The sequence below is a fragment of the Hyperoodon ampullatus genome, assembly GCF_949752795.1.
Source record: "Hyperoodon ampullatus genome assembly, chromosome: 1".
In the NCBI taxonomy this organism is placed as follows: domain Eukaryota; kingdom Metazoa; phylum Chordata; class Mammalia; order Artiodactyla; family Ziphiidae; genus Hyperoodon; species Hyperoodon ampullatus.
This window is the reverse complement of record NC_136914.1, coordinates 183,457,941-183,481,473: the sequence shown is the minus strand read 5'-3', so window position 1 is coordinate 183,481,473 and position 23,533 is coordinate 183,457,941. Positions and strand designations below refer to the sequence as shown.

General features: G+C 37.4%; 1 protein-coding gene across 1 annotated transcript in view; it reads right to left on the bottom strand.

Annotated features, from left to right (window-relative positions):
- The window catches only part of MARCHF8 (membrane associated ring-CH-type finger 8), a gene marked incomplete at its 3' end in the record, with an annotated part of 105,649 nt that overhangs the window by 18,484 nt on the left and 63,632 nt on the right, over nucleotides 1-23,533 (bottom strand). Inside the window, exon 3 of the mRNA XM_079711769.1 lies at nucleotides 1,606-1,656. Within this exon, the coding sequence (XP_079567895.1) occupies nucleotides 1,606-1,656 (51 nt within the window). The remainder of the gene's footprint in view (nucleotides 1-1,605; nucleotides 1,657-23,533) is intronic.

Genomic DNA, 23,533 nt, shown 5'->3' with positions numbered 1-23,533 from the left:
AGGCACAGGATAATAACATCCTTCAGAACTGCTCTTAGCCATTGGAGCAAAAGGCAATGAGTGCTCCTGTATGCTTTTAAAATGTTTACTTCAACTTAACCAGACAGGCCATTTCGATCTATGCCTTCTTACTTTTCTCTGTGCTTATATGTTGGACAGCTCCTTCAAAAAGTGGTAGGGCAAAACTGGCCATTTTACTCAGACAGTAATGATCTACCACTACACAGTTCTATAGCTCCAGCATTCCTGGCTAAAGGAACAGCAAAAGAAAAGAAAAGGAGGTTGGAACAGCAGAGAGTATTTGGTGAAAGGTATTTATATGAGGTGGCTGAAGCTACCCCCCCCCACTGGTCTGGGGGAAGGTCAGGTCAGCAATGAACCAAGAAGCACCCTGTAAATGGCCTTTAGGCACACTAAGCACTGTGGACTTTTCTTTTCGTGCAAAATTCAGTGGCAGAATGACATGATTAGATCACAAGTATGCCTAAGAACAGATGGTTAATGTCTTAAAGGATTTTCTACATTCTACTTTTAATTCAAAAGTATACTATAGAGTGATATGAATAAAAAACATTTGGCATATAATGTCACTTTATTTTAGAGAAATTAAGAGGCCTGAGGCAGCAGGATAGGTTTTGCCACACTATTCAGATCTTCCTGTCAGGATCTGACACAGACATGATGCGAGAAAAAAATCCATCTTTGCAAGGAACCTTCACAGACACACCTGTATGGACAAGGGGTTGGCTAGAGCCCGTGTCTAGGCTGGGAGATGAGCAGTGCATGGGAGCAAGCTCACAGCATGGGAGACACCGTCTGCTGGCTCCGGGGTCACCCCTAGCATCTGATGTGCTCCCAGCAGGCTACTCAAGTGACTACCCCACAGGTGTATCAGGTGCTGTTGGCTGCCGATTCATCCCTCTGCCCTCCTTTTCCTAGCCACGTTCCAGCTGGCGGGGGTCTTGTGATCCAGTTCTGGCCAGTGAGATATAAGCAGAAGTTAGGCAGCTGAGGGGCGCTTCTGGGAAAGCTTTTGCCTTCCTATTGAAACGGGTCACTCTCAGCTGACAGACCACAGCCAGGGTGCCTGGAGGTCCAGCTCCCACCTTGAGATCAAACATGAGGATGACAACGTGCCAAGGAAGGTGGCACAAAGAAAGCGGAAGGAGCCTAGGTCCCCGGCAACATCTGTGAGCACTGTGTCAGCTCTGAACTATCCACCTCCAGACATCTTGTCATCAGAACAACAGAAATCTATAGTTATTTAAGTCAGTAGAGTTGGGTTTTTATTACCATCAGGCAAATGCATTCCTAATTGAGGTGACAGATTCTCTGGTGACTCTCTGAGATTTCTTTTACCTGAAAGTAAACAATTTCTACTGGAAGAAATGGGGTTTTCTCCTATCAGTCACTCCCCCCAACACACACTCAGAATTGCCTCACTAGAAAAATATAACTGCTATATACCTCACATGGTCCCAGAGCGGATTAAAGTAATGAACTGATAACTTTGTGTCTTTAAAAGAGAAGAGTGTAAACACATGCCAGGTATAAGAATATAAAAACCCCAAGCTACAAAAATAACATATTTCAGTGGCACTCTACCTTAGAAATGTTACTTGAATGACTCATGGAATGTCCCAAAGTCTTCTCATGCTGCAAAAAACCAAACAGGTGTTAAGTATCAAGCTTTGATTAAAATGGGAAAACAAGTAATTGAACATAACAATCCTACTAACAAATCATTCCCTCAACTAGAATTTGCTGTGCACAAACTATTATGCACGAGGCCAGCTATGAGATACTGGAGAATTTGGCAAAGATGAATAAAACAATAGTCCTTGCCCTAAAGGAATTTATTAACAAGAAAAGAACAGGAATTTGGAACTAAATAAGACGGCAGTAATAAGTATCTTAAGAAGCATTCAGGTGGAGGTTCAGAAGCAAGAAGCTGCGTGTTCAGTTGTATACCATGTGGTCCATGCGATGAAGAGCTGCTATAAGATGTGGAAGGGGAAAGCAGGACAGATGACCCTACCCAGGCTGTCTGGCTGCAAAGTGTTGGGTACTCTGCAGGGATACTGCACAGCTCACACCTACTCCCTCAAGCCTGTTTGTCCTCCTGGGTTAGAGAAATCTGAGAGTCCTGCTAGCCTCCTCCTTCTCACACTCCTCCATCTTCAAGTCACAAAGTCTTAAAAACAAATTCTTCCTCCCTAATGTCTCTCAATCTCAAATCCCATCTCCATTTCTACTGTCAATGCCTTCGTTTATGTTCTCTTCATTTCTTCTTGTAATTCTACCTGTTCTTTATGCTTTTAAATTGACCTCCCTGACACACAACTGTTACAGACTGAATTGTTAACCTCCCACCCCCAATTTATATGTTGAAGTCCTAACTCCCATTACTCACAATGTGACTACATTTGGAGGTGGGACTCTTTAACATTGTAACTATGTTACAATGAGGCCATTAAGCTGGGCCCTAATCCAATATGAATGGTGTCCTTAGAAGAAGAGGAAATTAGGACACAGATATACACAGAAGATGCAGGGAGAAGATGGCCATCTATCTACACATTAAGGAAAAGGGTCCACAGGAAAAACCAAACCTGCTGACACCTTGTTCTTGGACTTCTAGCCTCTAGAACTGTGAGGAAATAAATTCCTGTTGTTTAAACCAACCAGTCTGTGGTACTTCGTTATGGTAGCCCTAGCAAATGAATACAATAATATTCCACACTATAAACTTCTAAAAAAAGCAAATGTTCCAAATGTAAATATGATTTTTAAAAATAATAAAGTAACCTTCCCTGAATCCACTCAGCCTTGCTCTAAATCAATTGAGTTAAATAAAAAACTATTACAAATGGAAGAGATGATCTTAATGTGTATTTTTTAAATTATCTATTCTCTTTTTCAGTTCACATGCCATGCAATAACCATGGCGAAGATCAGAGAAGGTTGAGATGTAGGTAAAATTCTTTGATCAGAAGGAAGTACAAAGGAGCTGGTGGATCATTTAAAAACTCCTTTGAGGAAGAGCTGATTCCATTCCACCAAGGCTCTCCTTAAAGAAAGCTGGCCACCAAGAAAATTTTGACTTTCTCCTTCCCCTCAATCCACCAAATCACAGACTGCCTTGACTTCTGTACACTTGGCTCATGAACACTTGATAAGATTAAAATGATGATGAAGAAGTGTTTCAAGATCTCCCAAGTAGCCTGTAGTCAGCACGTGTTTTGGCAATGTTGTCTTCTTTGTCTTTATAGCAATGTGTTTGTGTAATTTTGGGAATAATTTTATTAAATTCTCCCTTACTTTAATAAATCTGAGCAGGAATAGAAGTTCAAGTCTCTTAAATGTAATACAATACAGACAGTGCTATTAAGTGTTTAGTCTCACAGAATGTTTCTTGGTCTTAAGTTTGTCAATTAGATAGTTATAAAGGAAAAGAAAAATTTATAAAGTGTGCTCAAGGTGTTGGCAATATATCACCAAAATCTACCTCTCTGGGAAATGAGTCCCTCTGTCCACAGAAAAGGTAAATTTATAATCGTTCAAGTTTCATTCATGAGTCAAGAACGTACTAGGGACAAACATACGGCACTGCTGTGAATCCGACTTAAAGGCTCATCTGCTGGCGATTTATTACTAAATTTTAATTTAGTCTACTAAATTAAAACAAAGATACCATATGCTTTGGATTATTTGTACAGAAAACCAATTGTAACCACTATAAAATTACCTACTACCTTACAAGAAATGGCCAGTTTAACACCGTCTGGAAATCTACAGAAAAGTTCTGAACAGCAATAATTCACGTCCTAGACCTTCTGACATTCATTATTCCGTAAAGAATGGTACTGAGTTAGGAAGAAGCCTAGCTGTTAAGCTAGGTAACATTATAAATCCAGACTGAGATCTAAAGGTTGCTCTTTACTTTATGAACTTGAGAAATAAATTTAATGATGTAAAGCCTTTATTCTGTCTTCCTTGTTAGAACAATTCAATATTTTACATGGTAAAATTAAACAGCCAGCCCCAGAAGATACAGATGTTTTAAAGGCTGAAAGTTGTCAATATTTGGTATTGCTTCTCCACTATCTGGTAGGAAATTAACAATTCAGTTTCAAAAGATCATATTTTTGTTTTTTTTCCCCTTAAACACTGCTACATTTATTTGGACTTACTGAAAGGAAGCAAATCCCAGGACTCATTCAAGTCAGTTTCTCATTCATTCCACACTTATTTACTATGCAACTGCCATATACAAACAACTGTATCAGTCACAGAATACCGACAAAAATAAATCTAATTCCTAGGCCTGTGACAATGTTAACATTACCACAGAAGTGCCTTGAAATAGTGTTTCAATGAGGAATGTACATCTAGGGAAAAGGTGAAGAATGACATAAAAAAAGCACATACGTAAATTACATCAGGTAGAGTGGGTGACACCATTCTCTCCTACAGCCAGAATGTCAAGTTTCCGAATGAAAAGAAGGAAAGTTTGCCAAACATCAATGTTGAGAACTGGAACGAGGCATAACAAAGAGGAAAAGAGTTCCAATCCAGTTCAAGCTGAAATTAAGCTTCAATGCCTAAGTGATAAAAACCCTGGCAAATTATCTTCACACAGTCTCTAATACGTTCCGTCACTGCTCAGTGGGTCCCACCATCCTGTAACCCTGGGAGAGACGAGAGCCTCACTGCACTCTCCTTCCTCAGAGAGGGCATGGAGATGTCACACTGCTATACCACACACCTCCCACCCTGTCTGGCTCTCATCTCTACATCTCTTTATGGACTCTTTTTGTCTACATTAAACAAGAAGCCTCCTCAGAACACAGCTCCATGCCCTCTTCTCACTTGTTGTCTCCCTTAGACCAGTCCTTCTGAAACTTTGTGCACTTGAATTACTTAGGGATCTTGCTAAAATGCAGATTGTTAGGTCTGAGGTAGGTTGAGATTCTGTGTTTCTTATAAGCTCCCAGGTGACTCCCATGCTGCTGGTCCCCAGGCCACACTTTAAGATGCAAGTCTGATTCTAAATCCCAGGCCAGAATAATCCATAAAGGCTATGACTCATTTTTTATAAAGCAAATCATGACTATTGAAAAGGTAAATTTCTGTGTAAAAGATGGCAGTGAGCTCACAATTGAGTTAATACAAATAAGTCAGTCAGGGAACAGACTGATAAACAGACTGGAAAAAACTGAGTCAAGGTGTGAGAAAGGAAAGTTTTGTTAATGTAAGAAGCTACCAAATCACAAAGATAAAGAGAAGCTCTGTTGAAAAATATGGGACATTTCACAATTTAATCAGTCCTGTCAATGATTTTGCAAGTCCATATGTGACTCCAATAAAATGTACCTTGCGGGTAGAGCCAAGATGCAGAGCCTACTGAGACCAAACATGCCCTGGAAAAAGCCAAGAATTAACAAGAAGACAATGAGGTGAGGTGTCTAAGCAAGTTTTGGGGACTCTGTATAAAGCAGTCAAACAAAAGAACTTCATGTGGGAGTTTCCCTGAAACTCTGAACATGACCAGTCATTACACACACACACACACACACACACACACACACACACACACACCAACTTATGTGTAACAGACATGGGTAACTGTCTACCCAATATCCATCGTCACCAACGGAACTCCAACTTTATTCTGAGCAGCAACAGACCCAACCAAAAGTTCTCACTTTCTCACACTATTTTGCAACGAAGGGTAAATATGTAAGAAAGTTCTCTCTAAAGATATTACCCTTGAGTGTTTCTGGGAAAATATTTTCCTTTCCTGAAACTGCTATTCCTTTCTCCAGCATTCCTCCTGCCCTCAGCCACCCTGGAATATATATGCCATGCCAGGAGGAACAGCAGTACCTTTGGTCTCAGGACTCCTTCACAACATAAAAAATTACCAAGGACTCCAAAAACCTTTTGTTTATGTGGGTTATATCTATTGATATTTACCATATTAGAAATTAAAATGGACAATTTTAAAACTATGAATCTCTTAATTCATTTAGAATTAACAATAATAAACCAAATTAAAATAACATTTCTATGAAAAACAACTATTTTTCCAAACAAACAACTAAAGTGAGCAGAGTAACATGTTTTTATATTTTTATGAATCTTGTTATTGTCTAATTAATAGAAGACAGCTGGATTCTCATATCTGCTTGTGCATTCAATCTCCTCTGATATGCTGTTTTGACTGAAGTAAATGAAGACTATTTGGCTTTATACAGTTATGTAGTTAGAAAAGGAATATGTATTTTAATAACCATGAAACAACTGTGGATATTATTCTTTGTACTACACAAAAACTCAACAGTTACCTGGCATTTAGATTCTGAAATGATATTAATGAACTTTTAATACTCCATTAAAATCAACTGCCCCATCTTTCTTTGAAACAATCTCTTAACCATGCATGACTTTATAACATCACACCTTGGCCATTTAGAGATTATTGGCTCACTGAATTATGCAAATCTCCAAGATTGACACATTTTATTATGCAATATCAAAAACCCCCACACTCATTAATATGACCATCAATTGCATCAGAAGAATCTTTAATTATTGAAAAGCTACAAAGCTCACAGTGGTGGATACAAGTTTTCTGAAATTCTAAGTTTTACTTAGAAACCTCAAATTTGGCAACAAAAACTGTTGCTTGCTTTCCTTAAAGTGAAAGACTGGCTCATTCATTCAAGTTAGAGAAAATGTTTGCTAAATACCCAAGTCAAAATAACTATAGTTTGACTGTTATTCTTTCAAGTAAAAATTATATTCCATTAAAAAAAGTAACTAGTTCAGGCAGCAACTCAATCATACAAGTGCTTTGCTCTGCACTTTGGTATGCAGTAGAAATGATTTATACCAGAGATGCAAAGAAGGAATAACATATGACCTCTAATGAGGAGAATAGTCAATTAAAACTGGTACACATGTTAGAATCAGCAGAAAAGGACATCAAAATACTATTATAACTGTTTCCCAAATGTTCAAAAAGTTAAAGAGATTTAAGATATAAAAAACAATCAAATCAAAACTTCCAAAGATAAGCAAACACTGAAAAAGCTACACAAAGATATATAGTCATTAACACCATAGATAAAACAAAAAGGAATTCTTAGAAAGCATTTGATAGCAGGAAAAAGAGAAGAAAGAGGGAGTGGGGTAAGAATACATGATTTCTCTCTGTATCATTTTTTACAACTATTTATGAATGTACAGTTATAATATAAAAGTTTAGCTATATACACATACATGTGTATGTATTTGTGTGTGTGTGTGTGTGTGTGTAGTGTACAGATTAAACACCCTAATTAAAAGGCAGAGATTTTCAGACTGAATAAAAAAGCAAGACATAACTACATGCTGCCTACAAGAAAAACACTGTAAATATGTAAATACAAATAGGTTAAAAATAAAGGATGGGACATCAATAACAAGATGACACTAATAAGATGACAGAGGTGCTGAGATCTGATGGAGACTTTAAGCAGCCATTATAAATATACTCAAATGAGCAATCACAACACTCTTGAAATAAAATGGACTCAATAGCAGAGAGATGACAGAATAAAAGAATCAAGAACCTGATAGAAAAAGTATTCAATTTAATCAACAGAGAGGAAAAAAGATTTTTTTAAAAATATGAACAGATCTCAGGGATCTGTGAAGCAAAACAGTCTAACAGTCCTATCAGTAGAATCCAAAAAGTAAAGAAGAATTACAGTGCTGAAAAATATTTGGAGAAATACTTGCTAAAATTTTCCCAAGTTTGGAGAAAGACATACACCTACAGATTAAAGAAGGTGAATGAACTCCAAAAAGGATAAACTAAAAGAAATCCATGCCCATGATATCATAATCAAATTGCTCAATTTGGGAAATAAAGTACAAGAAAATCTCAAGTTTAATATTTTATTTTTCTGCAAAAGGGGAATATTAGGAAGTCCTAATATTTGCTTTCAACTAGACACCTTTGCCCTGATTTTTCCAGCCTTGTCCTTCATTAGGATTGGTTCCCACTCCCAGCTCTAGGAGCGGGTGCTGACTGGCCTAAAACAATCACTGTTGACAAGAGATTGCCTATCTATCACCACTTAAATCCATTTGGTCAATTCCCACATTAGGGTCTGTTACTTGCAACTCTCCGGGTCCTGGTGCCAAATTCTGTTACAGTTAAGTTGCTATCCATTTATTTGTTTCTAGTCAATGGCATAGGCTGGTAACTAATGCCAGTCTTTTGGTCTAGCCACTGTCTGAGCTAGGAGGGAATTTCTGTTTCCTAGCAACATTCTGCCCCTACTCCTTGCCACAGTGAATGGTTGAAGGCCAGGATAACAGTAATTTCTTTAGGACAGTCAGAGCCATCTGTATCCTATTCAAACCACATGATTCTATCCTATCCTGGGTGGGAAAACTGGGATGTGCTTGGAAGGGAGAGAACTTTGGCTCTCTACTATATTTGCCTTGATTTGTTTACCTCTGATAAATTATTTTCCATTGGGAATTTGGTTTTATGGTCTCATCGTCTTTATAATCTCTGTATTTCTACAAATGGTTTAATGGGTAAGACTACAGATAATCTGATTTGTTAGTTTTTTCTGTTTGTCTATTTGTCTGTTCAGAGCTCAAGTCAATTAAGAACTCATAGCCACAGGAAAGAAAACAGCTCTTTGATATAGACCAATGAATTTTGTAATTTTATGTTTACTCTTGACCCATGGCTGAAATTTTGGAATTGAAGCTATAAGCTTTGTGTCTGCATGTCTATGTGTCTGTAATTCAGAAAGGTCTTTAACTTTCATTGTGTGAAGATGTAATAATTTTCTACCTAGGGATGGTATTAAATTAGATTATAAATCTTATTAGATTATAAAATCTCTGATATTAAAGGAATCCAGAACCAGAAGTTGACTTATATAGGTAAGTACTTGTATAAATAGAGTATTCCTAAAATTCCTAGAAAGTAGGGAAGGTGAAATTCTAATACTTTCAGTGTGCTAGATTATAAAAACATCCCTACAGAAACCAATTCAGAAATGTCTTAAGAAATCAGATTAACATAATTTAGGCAAATTTTTGGCAAATGTGACTGGCTTAATATTTATAGTTTAATAAACATAGCTATGTCTTTTCTGATTTATCAGTGTTAAGTATAAGCATAGATTTTTATTCTATCTGGGTATTTTTCCTAAACTTATAAGTTTTCTGATTGAAAAAACTACCATTACCTCTACCTAATGTTTAAGATTATGAAAAATGTAAATCTGTGTTTAACCAAATCCAGTCATTATTCTGATGAACTTATATTTGGATGCCTAGAATATTTATAAGTGAGAATACTGAAACATTTATTAGTAAGCATAATTTTAAATTTACATACTTTTGCTTCATATTTCTATGTGCTACAAAGAGACTGCGTCTTTGAATCTGTTAATCTGTTAAACGTTTTCGATTTTTGCCTCTACAAGACTTGTATAAGGATATGTGTAGCTATAAAAAGTTGTATTAACGCTGGATGTTAGCCCTGCTAGTCTGCTAAAATGATGGTGTGTGATAGCTCACAATTATCCACCCTCTAGTTTCCTCTGTGTAACAGAAGTTACTTTGGTTAAAAGTCAAAACTAACACATGTGAATGAGACCACTAGAAGCAATGGTGAACAAGAGGTACAACTTTATGTGTTCAGTAATGAGATGGGTTTTTGGTTTATTAAGGGGAAAACATAGTTTTGTCCTAAAATAAAAGGGCTGGTTATTCCAGAATGAGAAAGAACTTGTGAAGAACAAAACAAGAAAGTTGTAGAAGGTTTGAGGAAAGGGAATTTTATTTGCCCTAGCCCAAGATGGCTCATTCTTGATGGGTTAATTAATGAGATTTCATAAAAGAGCTTGTAATTCCTTTAGTATCAAATATTATACTGATGCAAAACTAGAATTTTATTTTAACTGTTAAAATGACAAATTTTCTTGATAATTGGTCTTCTCTCAGTAAGAGGTTATTCTTTAACCTCTTTATTCTCAGTAGAGTTATTCTTTACCTTCTCTACCATATCCCTAGGTAACAGAATCTGTGTTTTATCAGATTAATTTTCTGTGCTTTTTATGTTAACTTTATTATGTCCTTGATTTAAGTAGAAAACAAAGGTTCCTCACTTATGGAAGAGTTAAATTCTTTACAATAATGTTACCTGCTATGCTTATTTTTCAAATGTTTATTGTCACTTTAAAATGAGTAGCCACTGGGCTTCCCTGGTGGCTCAGTGGTTAAGAATCCAATGCCTGCCAACGCAGGGGACATGGGTTTGAGCCCTGGTCCAGGAAGATCCCACATGCCACGGAGCAACTAAGCCCATGCACCACAACTACTGAGCCTGTGCTCTAGAGCCCTCGAGCCACACCTACTGAGCCTGCGAGCCACAACTACTGAAGCCTGCATGCCTAGAGCCCATGCTCAGCAACAAGAGAAGCCACCTTAATGAGAGGCCTGCGCACCACAAGGAAAAGAAGCCCTTGCTCACTGCAACCAAAAAAAAAAAAAAAAAAAAAGCCTACACGCAGCAACGAAGACCCAACGCAGCCAAAAATAAATTTATATTAAAAAAAAAAGCTAGAGTAAATATTAAAATGAGTAGTCATTGTTTCTCAGGTACCCATGATCCAATTTCTCTTTTAAATGTTCAAATCTCCTGAAAACTTTTGGTTTCTTGTCTTCACAAAATCAAATCCTAAATGTAAAATAAAATGAAATCAAAATTTCATGATATCTTTTGCTCCTAAACCTGTCTTTGAGATTTCCCAGGGGGGCCCTGAAAAATCACAAAGGTTTATCTTTTCATCCTATAAAAGGAAAGGTACTGAGACTAACTAGGTTTTCTTGATTTGTTACTGTTGATGAACTGCATGGGAAGAGTTATGAAATGAGAAGAGATATGTCAGTACTGCGCTGTCATGATACGTTTCTATTTAACAGAGTCCTGATGCTGCTCTGTACTGTGCAGTTGTTATCAGACATGATTTCTGTTATTTTTTTTAAATGTTAACGTGGTCACTACTTTACTTTTAATATTTGAATCTAGCATCTTTTGGCCCATGGTTTTCAGTTGGGGATTCCCATCACCTACTATGGAGTTTCATTAATATACAGAAAGTTTAGGACCTATTTCAGACTTACTGAATCTCTTTACTTGACAGTCCTGATATATTTGTGTTGTATTCATGGTACATTAATGTGTAAGGATTATTATATCTGAAGATTTTTTTCTCTGTAAAGTTTATGCTCATTCATTTTTTATAAATCAGATGTACTGTTCATTGCATTCCTTAAATATAGAGTTTATTATGTTTATAATTATTTTGTCTAAAATTTGGGGGGGACTGACTTAATTATCTTGTTTTGCATGCCAAAGAAATAGCCAAATTTCCCTGCCAGTTACATGTTTCTTGAAATAAACACTCTCATAAGACATTTCATTTTTAAAATTATCACTAATAGAGTAAGCACAGCCATTTTAAGTCTTCTGCCATCTACAGATATTTTCTGTTTGTTTATTTTAGTCTGATGTTTCCCTGAAAGCTCTTGCAATCAGCTACAGGCTAGAGGGCTGTGTCAGAGGCCCATGGAAAAGGACTATGCCAGGTACTTTTGCGTACAGGCTTCTGATGGCATCATTTAAACAACTCTGAGACCATACCAGTGAACTAAGTCATGATTTCCAGAACTCTTACCAAGATTCAGTGCAATAAGAACTAATCGAACAAGGTTAAATGAATTGATGAGGGAATATTGTTAGTTTTGTTTTAAACATTCTTGATACTGTTTGAATACTCTATTTCCTAATATATATAAGGAAACCCTTTCTCTTTCCTTTAACTCACAATAATTAAGTAGACTCTGCTTTTATAAACTGAAATGAAACCCCTGTCAATGATATCTTATTCTCCCTGCCTGAGCCCTCCCGAATTCATAGCTCTCATTGCATATTCTTATCTTTATAGCAATAAAGTTACCTGCAGAGGTTCAATAAGAATCTGTCCTCTTTCTTACTAGGACATAATTGGAAGCTCTGATTTTGCAGCTAAGCTCACATTTAAGGATGGTGCTCATTCAATCAGATATGACCAGGCACATTTAAGGAACTCAGGCTGTGTTTTTCAGAGCCCTTCTTGGGAAAACTGGCTTACAAGGTTCCCAGCCTTACAGACAAGTAAGGAAAGCCACTTCCTGGCAGGCCTAGGAAACAGAGTATTGGGGGGACCTCAAGAAATTAGGAAATTTTATAGGTGCTATAAGTGAAATTTGATAGCAAGTTCTTGGTTTGGCTTCCTAATGTTAGGACCACAAATAATGAGGCTTTAAAAAATCCACTCTGATATTCCTTAGAAAAACTCCAGCAAAGCAACTTAAGAAGGCCCATAAGGGAAATTAACACTCTTGTTGTCCCTATATAAATAATCAGGCCAAATCCAATAGGATCTTAATTTTGATCAAGAATAATTTTTCTATGAGATTTTTTATCAAAAGAGGGGAGACTATAGGGGGAAAATGTTGAGTTTCAATGGAAAACTATGAGCTATGTGCAATTCTTTGTACAATGTAGGTACTTAATAAGTAAGTGATGTCCTATTTGAGAGTGACTTTTGACTTCCACCCCCCTCCCATGGAAAAATCAGTTTTGTCTCCATTTGTAGTTCTCAATATTTCCTTTATATAAATTGGTATTCTTTTGACTTTTCCTTTGAACTGGTTAAACATCTGCTAGTTGTTTCATATCACATGAGTATAATAAATTCCTTAATATATGTTCATGAGAATCATGATTTTACCTTTTCCTGAAAAAATATTTTTCTGGTTGTAAGCTCATCTTTTTTGTTTTTTCTTGTGGTAAAACACACAGAAAACTTACCACTTCAACCATTTTAAAGTACACAATTCAGTAACATTAGTATACTTAAAATGTTCAGCAACCATCATCCCTCTCTAGTTCCAGAACATTTTCACTACCCTAAAACAAAATCCCATCCCCCTCTTCCAAGCCCCTAGCAACCACTCATCTGTTTTCTATTTCTGTCTTTCATACAAATGGAGTCAGACAAAATGTGGCCTTTTGTGTCTGGTTTCTTTCACTTAACATAATGTTTTCAAGGTTTGCTGATGCTGCAGTACGTATCAATACTTCATTCCTTTTCACGGCTAAGTAACATTCTATTTTATGGATTTACCACATTTTGCGTATCCTTTTGAGATGGGAAAGAGAGAGAGACCTCTCTGTCTCCACACATGTAACATTTTATTAAGGCAACCCAAGCAGACTAATATAGTCCGTAAAAAGGACTCAGAAAAATTATGCAACAATCTACATCTATCTCAAAAATAAAAGCAAAACCCAGTTTTTTAAAAATAGTTTTAAGGAGTAACAAAAATAGAACAAAATATCATTTTATAAAAAAGTTCAAATTTGAAATAAAATTTAGGGCACATTTAGCCATTACAATTTTAACTCAGGAAAAAAAATACATCACAAAAGCGTGAAAAGTCTACAATTTATAAAACTGTATTTCAACAAATAGACTAAGACAATTTATTTAAAGTAATGCAAGATGCACTAATAGTTGTCTTCAGTAAAATAATACAGTCCAAATTTATAATAGTGTGATTATCTGCTTCACTTTTTTAAGCTTTAATGTGGCAATAATAAAGTAACAAGCAACTAAAAAATTTGAGATGGTCAAGCGTAAAACCATAACAGCTAACCATTTGTTCTTGGGCCATTCATCTATGTTCTCTGGATTTCAGTTTTGTCCTTTATAAAGTGGGCTTGTGTGGGAGCAGGGAGGAGAGATAACAGAGATGACCCCTTTTGGTTCCACTGAGCTCTCAAATGTGATATTATCTATGGGGAATATGTTGCCCTGCTTAGTTCCACTCAGCTCCAAACATACTGGTCTTAAACTTACCCTAGAAGTTATGAATAAATGGGTTTATAGTTTTAAAAGCCTTCTGACATAGAATGATAAATGCTTTTTAAAATGTTACATGTAACATGGCATGATTAGAATGATAATATTCCTAGTAAGGTATTGATGAATACACTCTTTTCCAAATACATTTTCCATTAAGTAATTTTCATTTTTTGAACATGAAATAAAGTTATACCAAAAAATGAAAGGTCTTTGTATTCACTGTTGATTTTTTAAAAACCTTAATTATACAGACAGTAAAATGAATGGATTTTAATTTCTGCTGCTTTAAAACTCTTTATATATCCAAGAAATACATAATTCCTTTAAGTTACCTGAAAAATCTTTACCAATACAATTCAGAATACATTTGTTGTAAAAGTTTTCATAGAAACTGTAACACTGTAAATACTATAACCTTTGTAGGAAGACTGTTTTCTTTAGTACAGAACATTCTCATTCAGGGAACATATTTATTAACCACCTACTATGTGCCCAGTACTGTTCTAGGCCCTTGGGAATGATGAGTGAACAAAACAAAGATCCCTTTCTCTTGTGGAGCTTAAAGAAAATGATGCAGAAGGAGACTGTTGATCTTCACTGGTTGTCTCAGAGCTCAGAGTGTATGTGTTCAAGGGATGTTTGTTTACTTAAGAGTTTCAAAACTATAAATGGTATTTCATGATGAAGTATGTATATCCAATTTGGCCCAGATTCCTTGAGGCTGACTCTTTTCATCTTTACTACTTTTGTCCCTCCAGCTCAAGAGCAATTCATAGCCTCAGCAAAGTTAACAGAGAGAGCATCCATATAAAATAAGACAGACATGCAAATGGCAACATTAGAATGTCCCTGCCAAATGAAATTATATGTCTGGCTTACTGAGAAAGATAGAGAAAGAGAGAGTGTGCGTGCGCGCGTACACACAGTAAATAATACCAACAAATAGAACAAAGACCCTTTGTTACTGTTCCATCTTTTATGCATTTTCTATCTGATGAGAAGCTAAAAGATCTTCCCAAAATGAATGCTCCAGCAGAAAGAACCAAGGTGCCTTTCCTCTAGAAAATACAATGGAGCCTGCAGCTGTGCTCATGCAAATTATAAACTAAGTTGTCTTTCTCATGATTTTCCAAAGTCATAATTCCATGATTTTAAATTATATGACCAATATTATGTCAATAAAAAAGACATTTTTTACACCAAGAGTAGGAGATATCATTAAAACATATGCTATAATTTATAGACTTAAATGTTTATTTGGCGCAAGAATACTTTTCACAATTTCAAGGAACGGTTTTGTTAGAAACAAAGTACACCCTTGAAAATGGAAATAAACTGCTAAGCTTCTCTGGCTGGCAACCTCACTAGTGAGGCACCCTTGAGCAACTCCAGTTCTATGCAGATTTGTTCCATAAGGCCTAATGGCATCCCTAAGATCCATGAGAAATCCGGCCACGCTAACTGGGCACTTCTCCTACCTGAAGCTTCATTTTCTGGCAAGAAGCATCAGGGAGTCCTCAGTGCAGCTCTCCCCCAGCAGCATGTTCCTTGGCTCCGCCTGCAATGCACGGCAGCTGCTGCCCTACAGCAGCCAGCAGAAGCACATCGTGGCTGCTGCCGGACTTGTAAGGGCTTGCTAGAGCCCTTAGCATACCACTCCTGCGATCAAACTGGACTAACTACTTCCTCCAGCTGATTTCCTAGGAACTAGGTAGTGAATGAATAATTCATGACAAGTCCATTCCAGCAACCAATTTCTGCTCTATGATCTACTCCCCACAGCAATTTACAACGTAAAGATTCTAAACCATACTTGGTGACATGCAAGGAATGAAAGTTCAGTTTTCTAGTCAACTAAAGTAAATATTAGTGGACTTGTTTGCTCTTCTTTCATGCTAACCTATCACCCAGACTTACTTGAGAGACTTTTTTTTTAATGTAGAAAATGTCAATGATTAACCATAAATGTCTGACAGAACAAAAAAAATTTTTTTCTCCATAGAACCTGTCCTACAAAGTGGGTTCTGGCTATAGGAAAAGCAGTTTGCCCTGAGATCAGCAGGTCAGTATTTACATTTAGCAAAAGACCAGGTCCTGCAAAGCACAGAAAATCATCATGTGGTGGGGGAAGGGAGCTTTTAAAATCACTGCCAGGAAACAAATTGCTTCAAAGGGGAATTTTCCTGGTATCTCAGGCTATAAATAAATCTTTCATCTCATTGGTATTCTTCTAGGAAGAACATGAACATTCATTTTCACCATTTGTCAATGCTTACACATTTCCAAATGAGTGCTGTCTAAAGTGGTCAATTCTCTGCAACCAAAAACCTAATTCCAAGAGGAACTTGAACAAAAAACTGAAGGCCCATACTTCTAGCTCAGCTCCACCTTCAGGAAGTCTAATACCACAACTATCATTTTCACTTGTTTCAATCTTTGTTTCTTTTTCTTCTGCACTCACTGAATATCTCAAGATTGTGCTCTGTCAGTAAGTTAATTTTTCAGCCATGACTATTCCGTTCCTAGCTACTTCTCATTTGTTTATTCTGCAAACTGGTTCTCTATGAGTCTCCTTGGCCCCATATTTTCCCCTTTCCACCTCATTCTGTTATTTTATTATTATCATCATTTCTGAGCCAATGTTCTATGAAACTCAGGTTCTTAATTGCTCATGCAGGACTCTCTTCTGTTTTGAAGGGAAATTATTATTTCTTCCAGAACAGACTGCATCTTTTTTCTGCGGGCACTGTGCCTTCCTCTCCACCTTGCTGTGAGTGCACAGGCCTGGCCGTGTCTTCTCAGTGGCTCAGGATGTTCTGTGGAGCACTTCTGTCGGTGTTACTGTGTAGTCTAGGGGAAACTTTCCCCTCCCAGCCACATCCTCAGCTGGTGCTGCATTCTAGCAGCTTTGTGCAGGTGTGTTGGGGGGGAAAGGAGGTTCAGGAGTGTGATAAAAGGAAAAGGGATCCAGCTCAACAGGGGCTAGGGTTACAAGCAGCCTAACTCTGCTCTCTTCTCCCAGGGATATATTCTTCTCCTCCCTAACATTCTGTAATTCCCTCAATCCTTGTGATATTTCATTTCCATCAGAAAGAGTCAGCCAGGTTGTTCCTTTGTAATCATTCCGTTTCCTTCAAATCCTGACTATCCAATGCACGCCCCTACCTAGCCCATGAAAGAGATGAGGGAGCCCTGACACCCCGGGTTCACTATGGGCCGCTTCTTCCACTTACTGTTCACCAGAGACTCCCTTTATCAAGGTTGCCTTCTGTCAGGTGTTCTGCTAACTCCCAGTTTACTGATGAAGATAATCAGCTCCAGGGTTTACTGTCATTCTGCCTCTCTTCTCTACTTCTTTCCCAGCCGGGACATACCAAAATAACGATCTCTAGTATGCTTTTCTCTGTCATATGAGAGAAACATTCAGGGAAGGGTTTCCCGTCACCTGGAATTCCCAGGTGCTCCTACAGCACAGCACTGCCTGTACTCACTCACTCTCCTGCCACACCCATTAAGGATTTTGCAGTATTTGCTCACTATCCTTTTCTCTCATAGAGCCTCTGCATAGTGAGAGGTGAAGAACGACTCTGAGCCAAACCCTCTGAATTCTTGGAAACTTTCATTTCTCTTACTGACCATTGGCTGTGTTCTTTGAATTTGCTGTTGGTATATTTCTGCTAACTTGTATCCATTTGCTGTTCATATCTTCAAGTCTAAAAGGATGGATATTTTGAAATTTGGCTTCACTCTTCCATCTTAAAAGAGAAATCACACTACTCAGAAAAAAAGAAAGACATCTCATATGGCCGCATAAAAAATAGTTCTAAGTCAAAAACCTTATGGCATAACAGACATCAAAAGAGTAGCATTAAAACAAAATGACTAGTGGGAATACTGCTGGTTGCTTCCCCTTCTTCCTCCTCAACAGAGCCCCAATTCTCTTCATTATTGCTCTCTCCCCAGAGTTACCATGCATCTCAGGATGCTCACCTCACCCTTTTTTCCTGGAGTAGGTCGACAGGCAAGAGCCCACTTCTGGCTCATGAGGTGAGATCTGCTGGAGGCATCTGGGAAATTACCTTCTCACCCTTAGAGAGAGCAACAAACTTCTCTTCTCTTCCTCCCATGCACAAGGTCATGCACAGCCAGGAATGCTGACAACTATCTACAACCTCAGTGGAAATCTGCCTTGAGATGAAGTAAACCCCATGAATGGTAGAGGAGACAGAGAGAAAGAACCTGGGTCTTTGAACAGGCTTCTGATACGCTGGATCAACCACTTCTGAAGCCCATCCTGCCCTTTTACACAGACCTCCTTTTATATGAGTTGGTAAAGCTTTTCATTGTTTAATTCAGGTTGGGTTGGTTGTTCTGTTACTTGCAGCTGAAAGCATCCTAACTGATGGCATTTGGACTATCTAGTTACAATATTAAATGCTTTTATGTTAGCATGTGTGTTTTTAAAGTTAACATAGAATTTCAGAGCCTGTGCCAAGTGCCCACAATGGAGAAAAGACAGTCTCTTCAATAAGTGGTGCTGGGAAAACTGGACAGCTACATGTAAAAGAATGAAATTAGAACACTCCCTAACACCATACACAAAAATAAACTCAAAATGGATTAGAGACCTAAATGTAAGACCAGACACTATAGAACTCTTAGGAAGAACACTCTCTGACATAAATCACAGCAAGATCTTTTTTGATCCACCTCCTAGAGTAATGGAATAAAAACAAAAATAAATAAATGGGACCTAATTAAACTTAAGAGCTTTTGCAAAGCAAAGGAAACTACAAACAAGACGAAAAGACAACCCTCAGAATGGGAGAAAATATTTGCAAATGAATCAACGGACAAAGGATTAATCTCCAAAATATATAAATAGCTCAGGCAGCTCAATATTAAAAAAACAAACAACCCAATCAAAAAATGGCCAGAAGACCTAAGTAGACATTTCTCCAAAGAGGACATACAGTTGACCAAGAAGCACATGAAAAGTTGCTCAACATCACTGATTATTAGAGAAATGCAAATCAAAACTACAACGAGGTATCACCTCATACCAGTTAGAATGCGCATCATCAGAAAATCTACAAACAACAAATGCTGGAGAGGGTGCAGAGAAAAGGGAACCCCCTTGCACTGTTGGTGGGAATGTAAATTGATACAGCCACTATGGAGAACAGTATGGAGGTTCCTTAAAAAACTAAAAATAGAATTACCATATGACCCAGCAATCCCACTACTGGGCATATACCCAGAGAAAACCATAATTCAAAAAGACACATGCCCCCCAATGTTCACTGCTGTGCTATTTACAATAGCCAGGTCATGGAAGCAACCTAAATGCCCATCGACAGACGAATGGGTAAAGAAGATGTGGTACATATATGCAATGGAATATTACTCAGCCATAAAAAGGAATGAAATTGGGTCATTTGTAGATACGTGGATGAATCTAGAGACTGTCATACAGAGTGAAGAAAGTCAGAAAGAGAAAAACAAATACCATATATTAACGCATATATGTGGAACCTAGAAAAATGGTACAGATGAACCGGTTTGCAGGGCAGAAATAGAATCACAGATGTACAGAACAAACATATGGACACCAAGGGGGAAAGCGGTGGGGGGTGGGGGGTGGGGGTGTGATGAACTGGGAGATTGGGATTGACATGTATACACTGATGTGTATAAAATGGATGACTAATAAGAACCTGCTGTATATATATATAAAAAAAGAAACCTTCTGTGACCCAAGATTCTAAAGATATTGCCTATATTTTCTTCAAGCAATTTAAAAGTTTTGGTTTTTTACACTTGGAGCTTTCTTTAATCTATTTGAAACTTGCTTTTGTGTTTTGTGTGAAGTAGGGATCTTAATTTTCTGTATGGAAAGTGAGTTGTTCCAACCTTATTTATTAACTCATCCATCCTTTCACCCCTGATTTAAATATCACTTCTGTTATAGATAAATATCTTTTAAAGGCAAAAAAAAATGTATCCTGATTACTGTAAGGCTCATTGTTTGGCCTGAGGTGTCTATGGGAATATCGGACTTTAGGAACAAATTAAAAGGAGGGCAAACTGTTTCTCACAATGAACAAGGCACACCAGGGACACCAATTTTCCCTAGAGTCAGTCAGTTGGTGGCAGAATTATGAATCCTTAGCATTTAACCAGGTTATCAAAACTCCTTCTTATGTATCGTACACATGTACAATTCTACCCTGTGTTTTAGAGCCTTCTTGTACTCCCTACTCCAAGAATGATAATATGTATGTAGTCATCCCTCGGTATCCATGAGGGGCGGGGGTGCTTCCAGGATCCCCAAAGATACCAAAATCCACAGATGCTCAAGTTCCTTATATAAAATGCGCTAGCATATAGTCTACGCACATCTTCCCATATACCTTAAATCATCTCTAGATTACTTATAATACCCAATACAATGTAAGTGCTATGTAAATAGTTGCAACAAATTCAAGTTCTGCTTTTGGGAACCTTCTGGAATTTTTTTCTCGAATATTTTTGATCCGAAGCTGCTTGAATTAGCAGATGTGGAACCTATGGATATGGAGAATGAAGTGTATATTGTAAAAAGAGAACTTCTGGAAGAAGGGCCTGTAACTGTTGTAAGAAACTAAAACTTTACAAGGGAAGATTTTGGAACATAGTGTCGTTCACATTTTCCTGTATTTTCCATGTCCTCCATAGTAGGCTAAGGCTTGGGTGAACACATTTTAAATATATACAACAGGCAAGGGTTTTCAACATTTTCTCCATGACAAACCATCAAAGAAGCACAAGGAATTGTTGGATAATATATTAATACTATGTGATAAACTAATTCTTCAATTTTAAGATAATCATCACCTTGGGCATCAGTCTACTGTTTCTCATATATTTTAAACTATAACGTAAAACTTTTGAGTTATCATTTTGTTTGTTCTTATTGTCTCTCAACTACTGTCATCTATTCCTTGACTCATATCCTCTTTTCAAATACCTCTCTGCCCTGAGTTTAAAATTCCCACTGACAGAACCATCCTTGAAGACCTTAAAACCTACATGTGTACAGGTAAAGGTATTTCTCCGAAGAGTAGCCTCCCTGGCATTTAATACAACAGTGATGGACTCACACATATTCCAAGTGTCTCATAAAGAATTCTGATTCCTTTTGGGTGTATGAGGTGAAAGCCTTGATTATGGAGGGCCAAGCTTTCTTAAGAATTCTGAAATAGGGCGAGGCAATGGTTGTCAAGTTAAGTCCTTCCAATTTTCATAAAAACTCTGCATCAAAGTTGGGACTGTCCCAGAGTACTTTTGATTCTATGATCACAGTGCCACATGAAATGCAGAAAAGAGAGACCCAAGTGAGACAGAATATAGAGTCTGCACTTTATGATGTGTCTACTTTCCCCACTACTGACATTTCAACCAAGACCTTCAAACTCTTAAGACAGCTGCAATGACATATCCCTAAAGCAGCAGGAGGAAAGTATCAATAACCCTGCCTGCAGCCAACACCCATTCATGGATGGGTGAATTCTCTGCCATTGCTCTGAAGACCCTTGACCTGATGAACTCCTGCTTCCCAGAATCTTGAAACTTGCTCCCTCAAATGTTGCCCAATACTCTGGATGAGATATCCAGTTTGCTCTGACCTTTACTATAAGCTTATCTGGGCATTTCAGGAGGACTAGACTTCCTCAGCTACTAACAGGTTGCCTAAGGGAACATCCTGTGAGAACCTTTCCACATTATCTCATTAATAATGCCAGTCCTGGCCTGGCCTGCTGATCCCAGCTCAGCCGCAAACCATGCCCTCAGACACTGGTATAGTTTTCTACCTAGAGCCCTCTTCTTCCTTATATGCCACATTCAAGAGCATTCTTGAAGCTATCAGTATCATATCACTGCTCTAGACGACAATGCTTCTAATTAAAACGACTTAGCTTTCAAACCACTGAACTTGTCAGAGACCTGGGGACTGTGCCAGTTTTATAACAGAAGCATTGAGAATTCCACAGCTGTGGAAGCACTAACAGATATACTGGCAGGAAGTTTACGCAAGAAAATATTCACCAGATTTTTCCAACTACCAACTTATACTTTTTTGACCTGCACTTAAAATGAAAATATTTGCATAAAATTACAATTATCATTCACGGAAGATTGAGAATGTCTTCATTCAAATATGGATAGCACCATCCTATAAGCTACAAGGGAGTTCTGTTGATGAAGAAAATATCATCCCTACCAGTAAGGAATTGATAGTCTATTATGGGATATAAACAGGTACACCAACCAGCAGGTAAAAACTACATGGTAGAATTTTTTAAATGCCACATCAGAGACAGAGATGCTAGCTTCTTTCTCTTTTTTACATATCCACCCACTAACACCCATCCATGGAGGAAGAGAATGGAGAATGAAGAGGATTATTGGACATATACATTAGAGAGAGAGTTTATAAATACCTTATGTGGACCTACTTAAATACAGGAAAAACACAGTTTCACAATAACATTTTTAAACATTTAAGCAATCCTTGAACACCTGACACAGCATACTGTATATTTAATCTAAATTATAGCAGATAAAGTTCCCTCAATGCTGGAAACATCAATGCTGAAGTAGTGTTGGCCAAGATAAAAAGTACGAACGAAGATATGTGTGGTTTGGGCAAAGTAAAGTCAGACTTAAGATTCAGAAAAGGACTAGGGTCTAAATTAGGTGTCAAGTAGGATTAAGGCCTGGGCCAATCACCAGGCTTCCAGGGGAACTCAATCATGTGCTTTTGTTATGATCTAAAAACTTATGTGGGCTATGAATTCCATTCTACCACACAAGAGAGGATGTGGAGCAAATACCAAGGTGAAATTCCTAAAAACCTACTGTAATTACTATACTGCTAAAAACAAATCAGTCTGGCAGCAAGAACATAATTTCATTTTTTATTAACAGGTGGTAGAAAATATAAAATATTTTATGAGGATTAAGTGTAACTGGAATAAATATTTCATAATATGATTCAATAAAAGAAGTATTACCTGCTTTGTTGAATGACATACATTTTATTGGAAAGGGATCAAAAAAAAGTTTTAGCCTCATATTTTACCTGGAATATTTTAAAAAACTGTATAGTCCAAGAAAATATTCCAGTCACACTGAAAACAACTGGCTTCGCTAACAAGTTCTGCTTCAGCTGTCCAAATGTGCATTACTCTATGGCTAATGACCCATCCTAGCAACTAAGAACTGAGAATAGCTAAAAAATCAGCTTATTGTTAAATAAGTTACATTTTTTTAAAAGCCATTTTTGTCACTTGAAGCTTACTTTGCTTTGCTCTCAAAGGTTTCTCCCTTAAAAGCTCTTCACTGCAGAACGGCATTTTGGGGGATGGAAGAGGTGAAGTCACTTTCATCAATCTATATCTATAGTGTATCTGAGTTCATAACATGTAATCATAGGCCAACATACCCTACTTGTGAAGCATCAGAAATACAGTTTGTATAAGACAAGAAAAGATAAA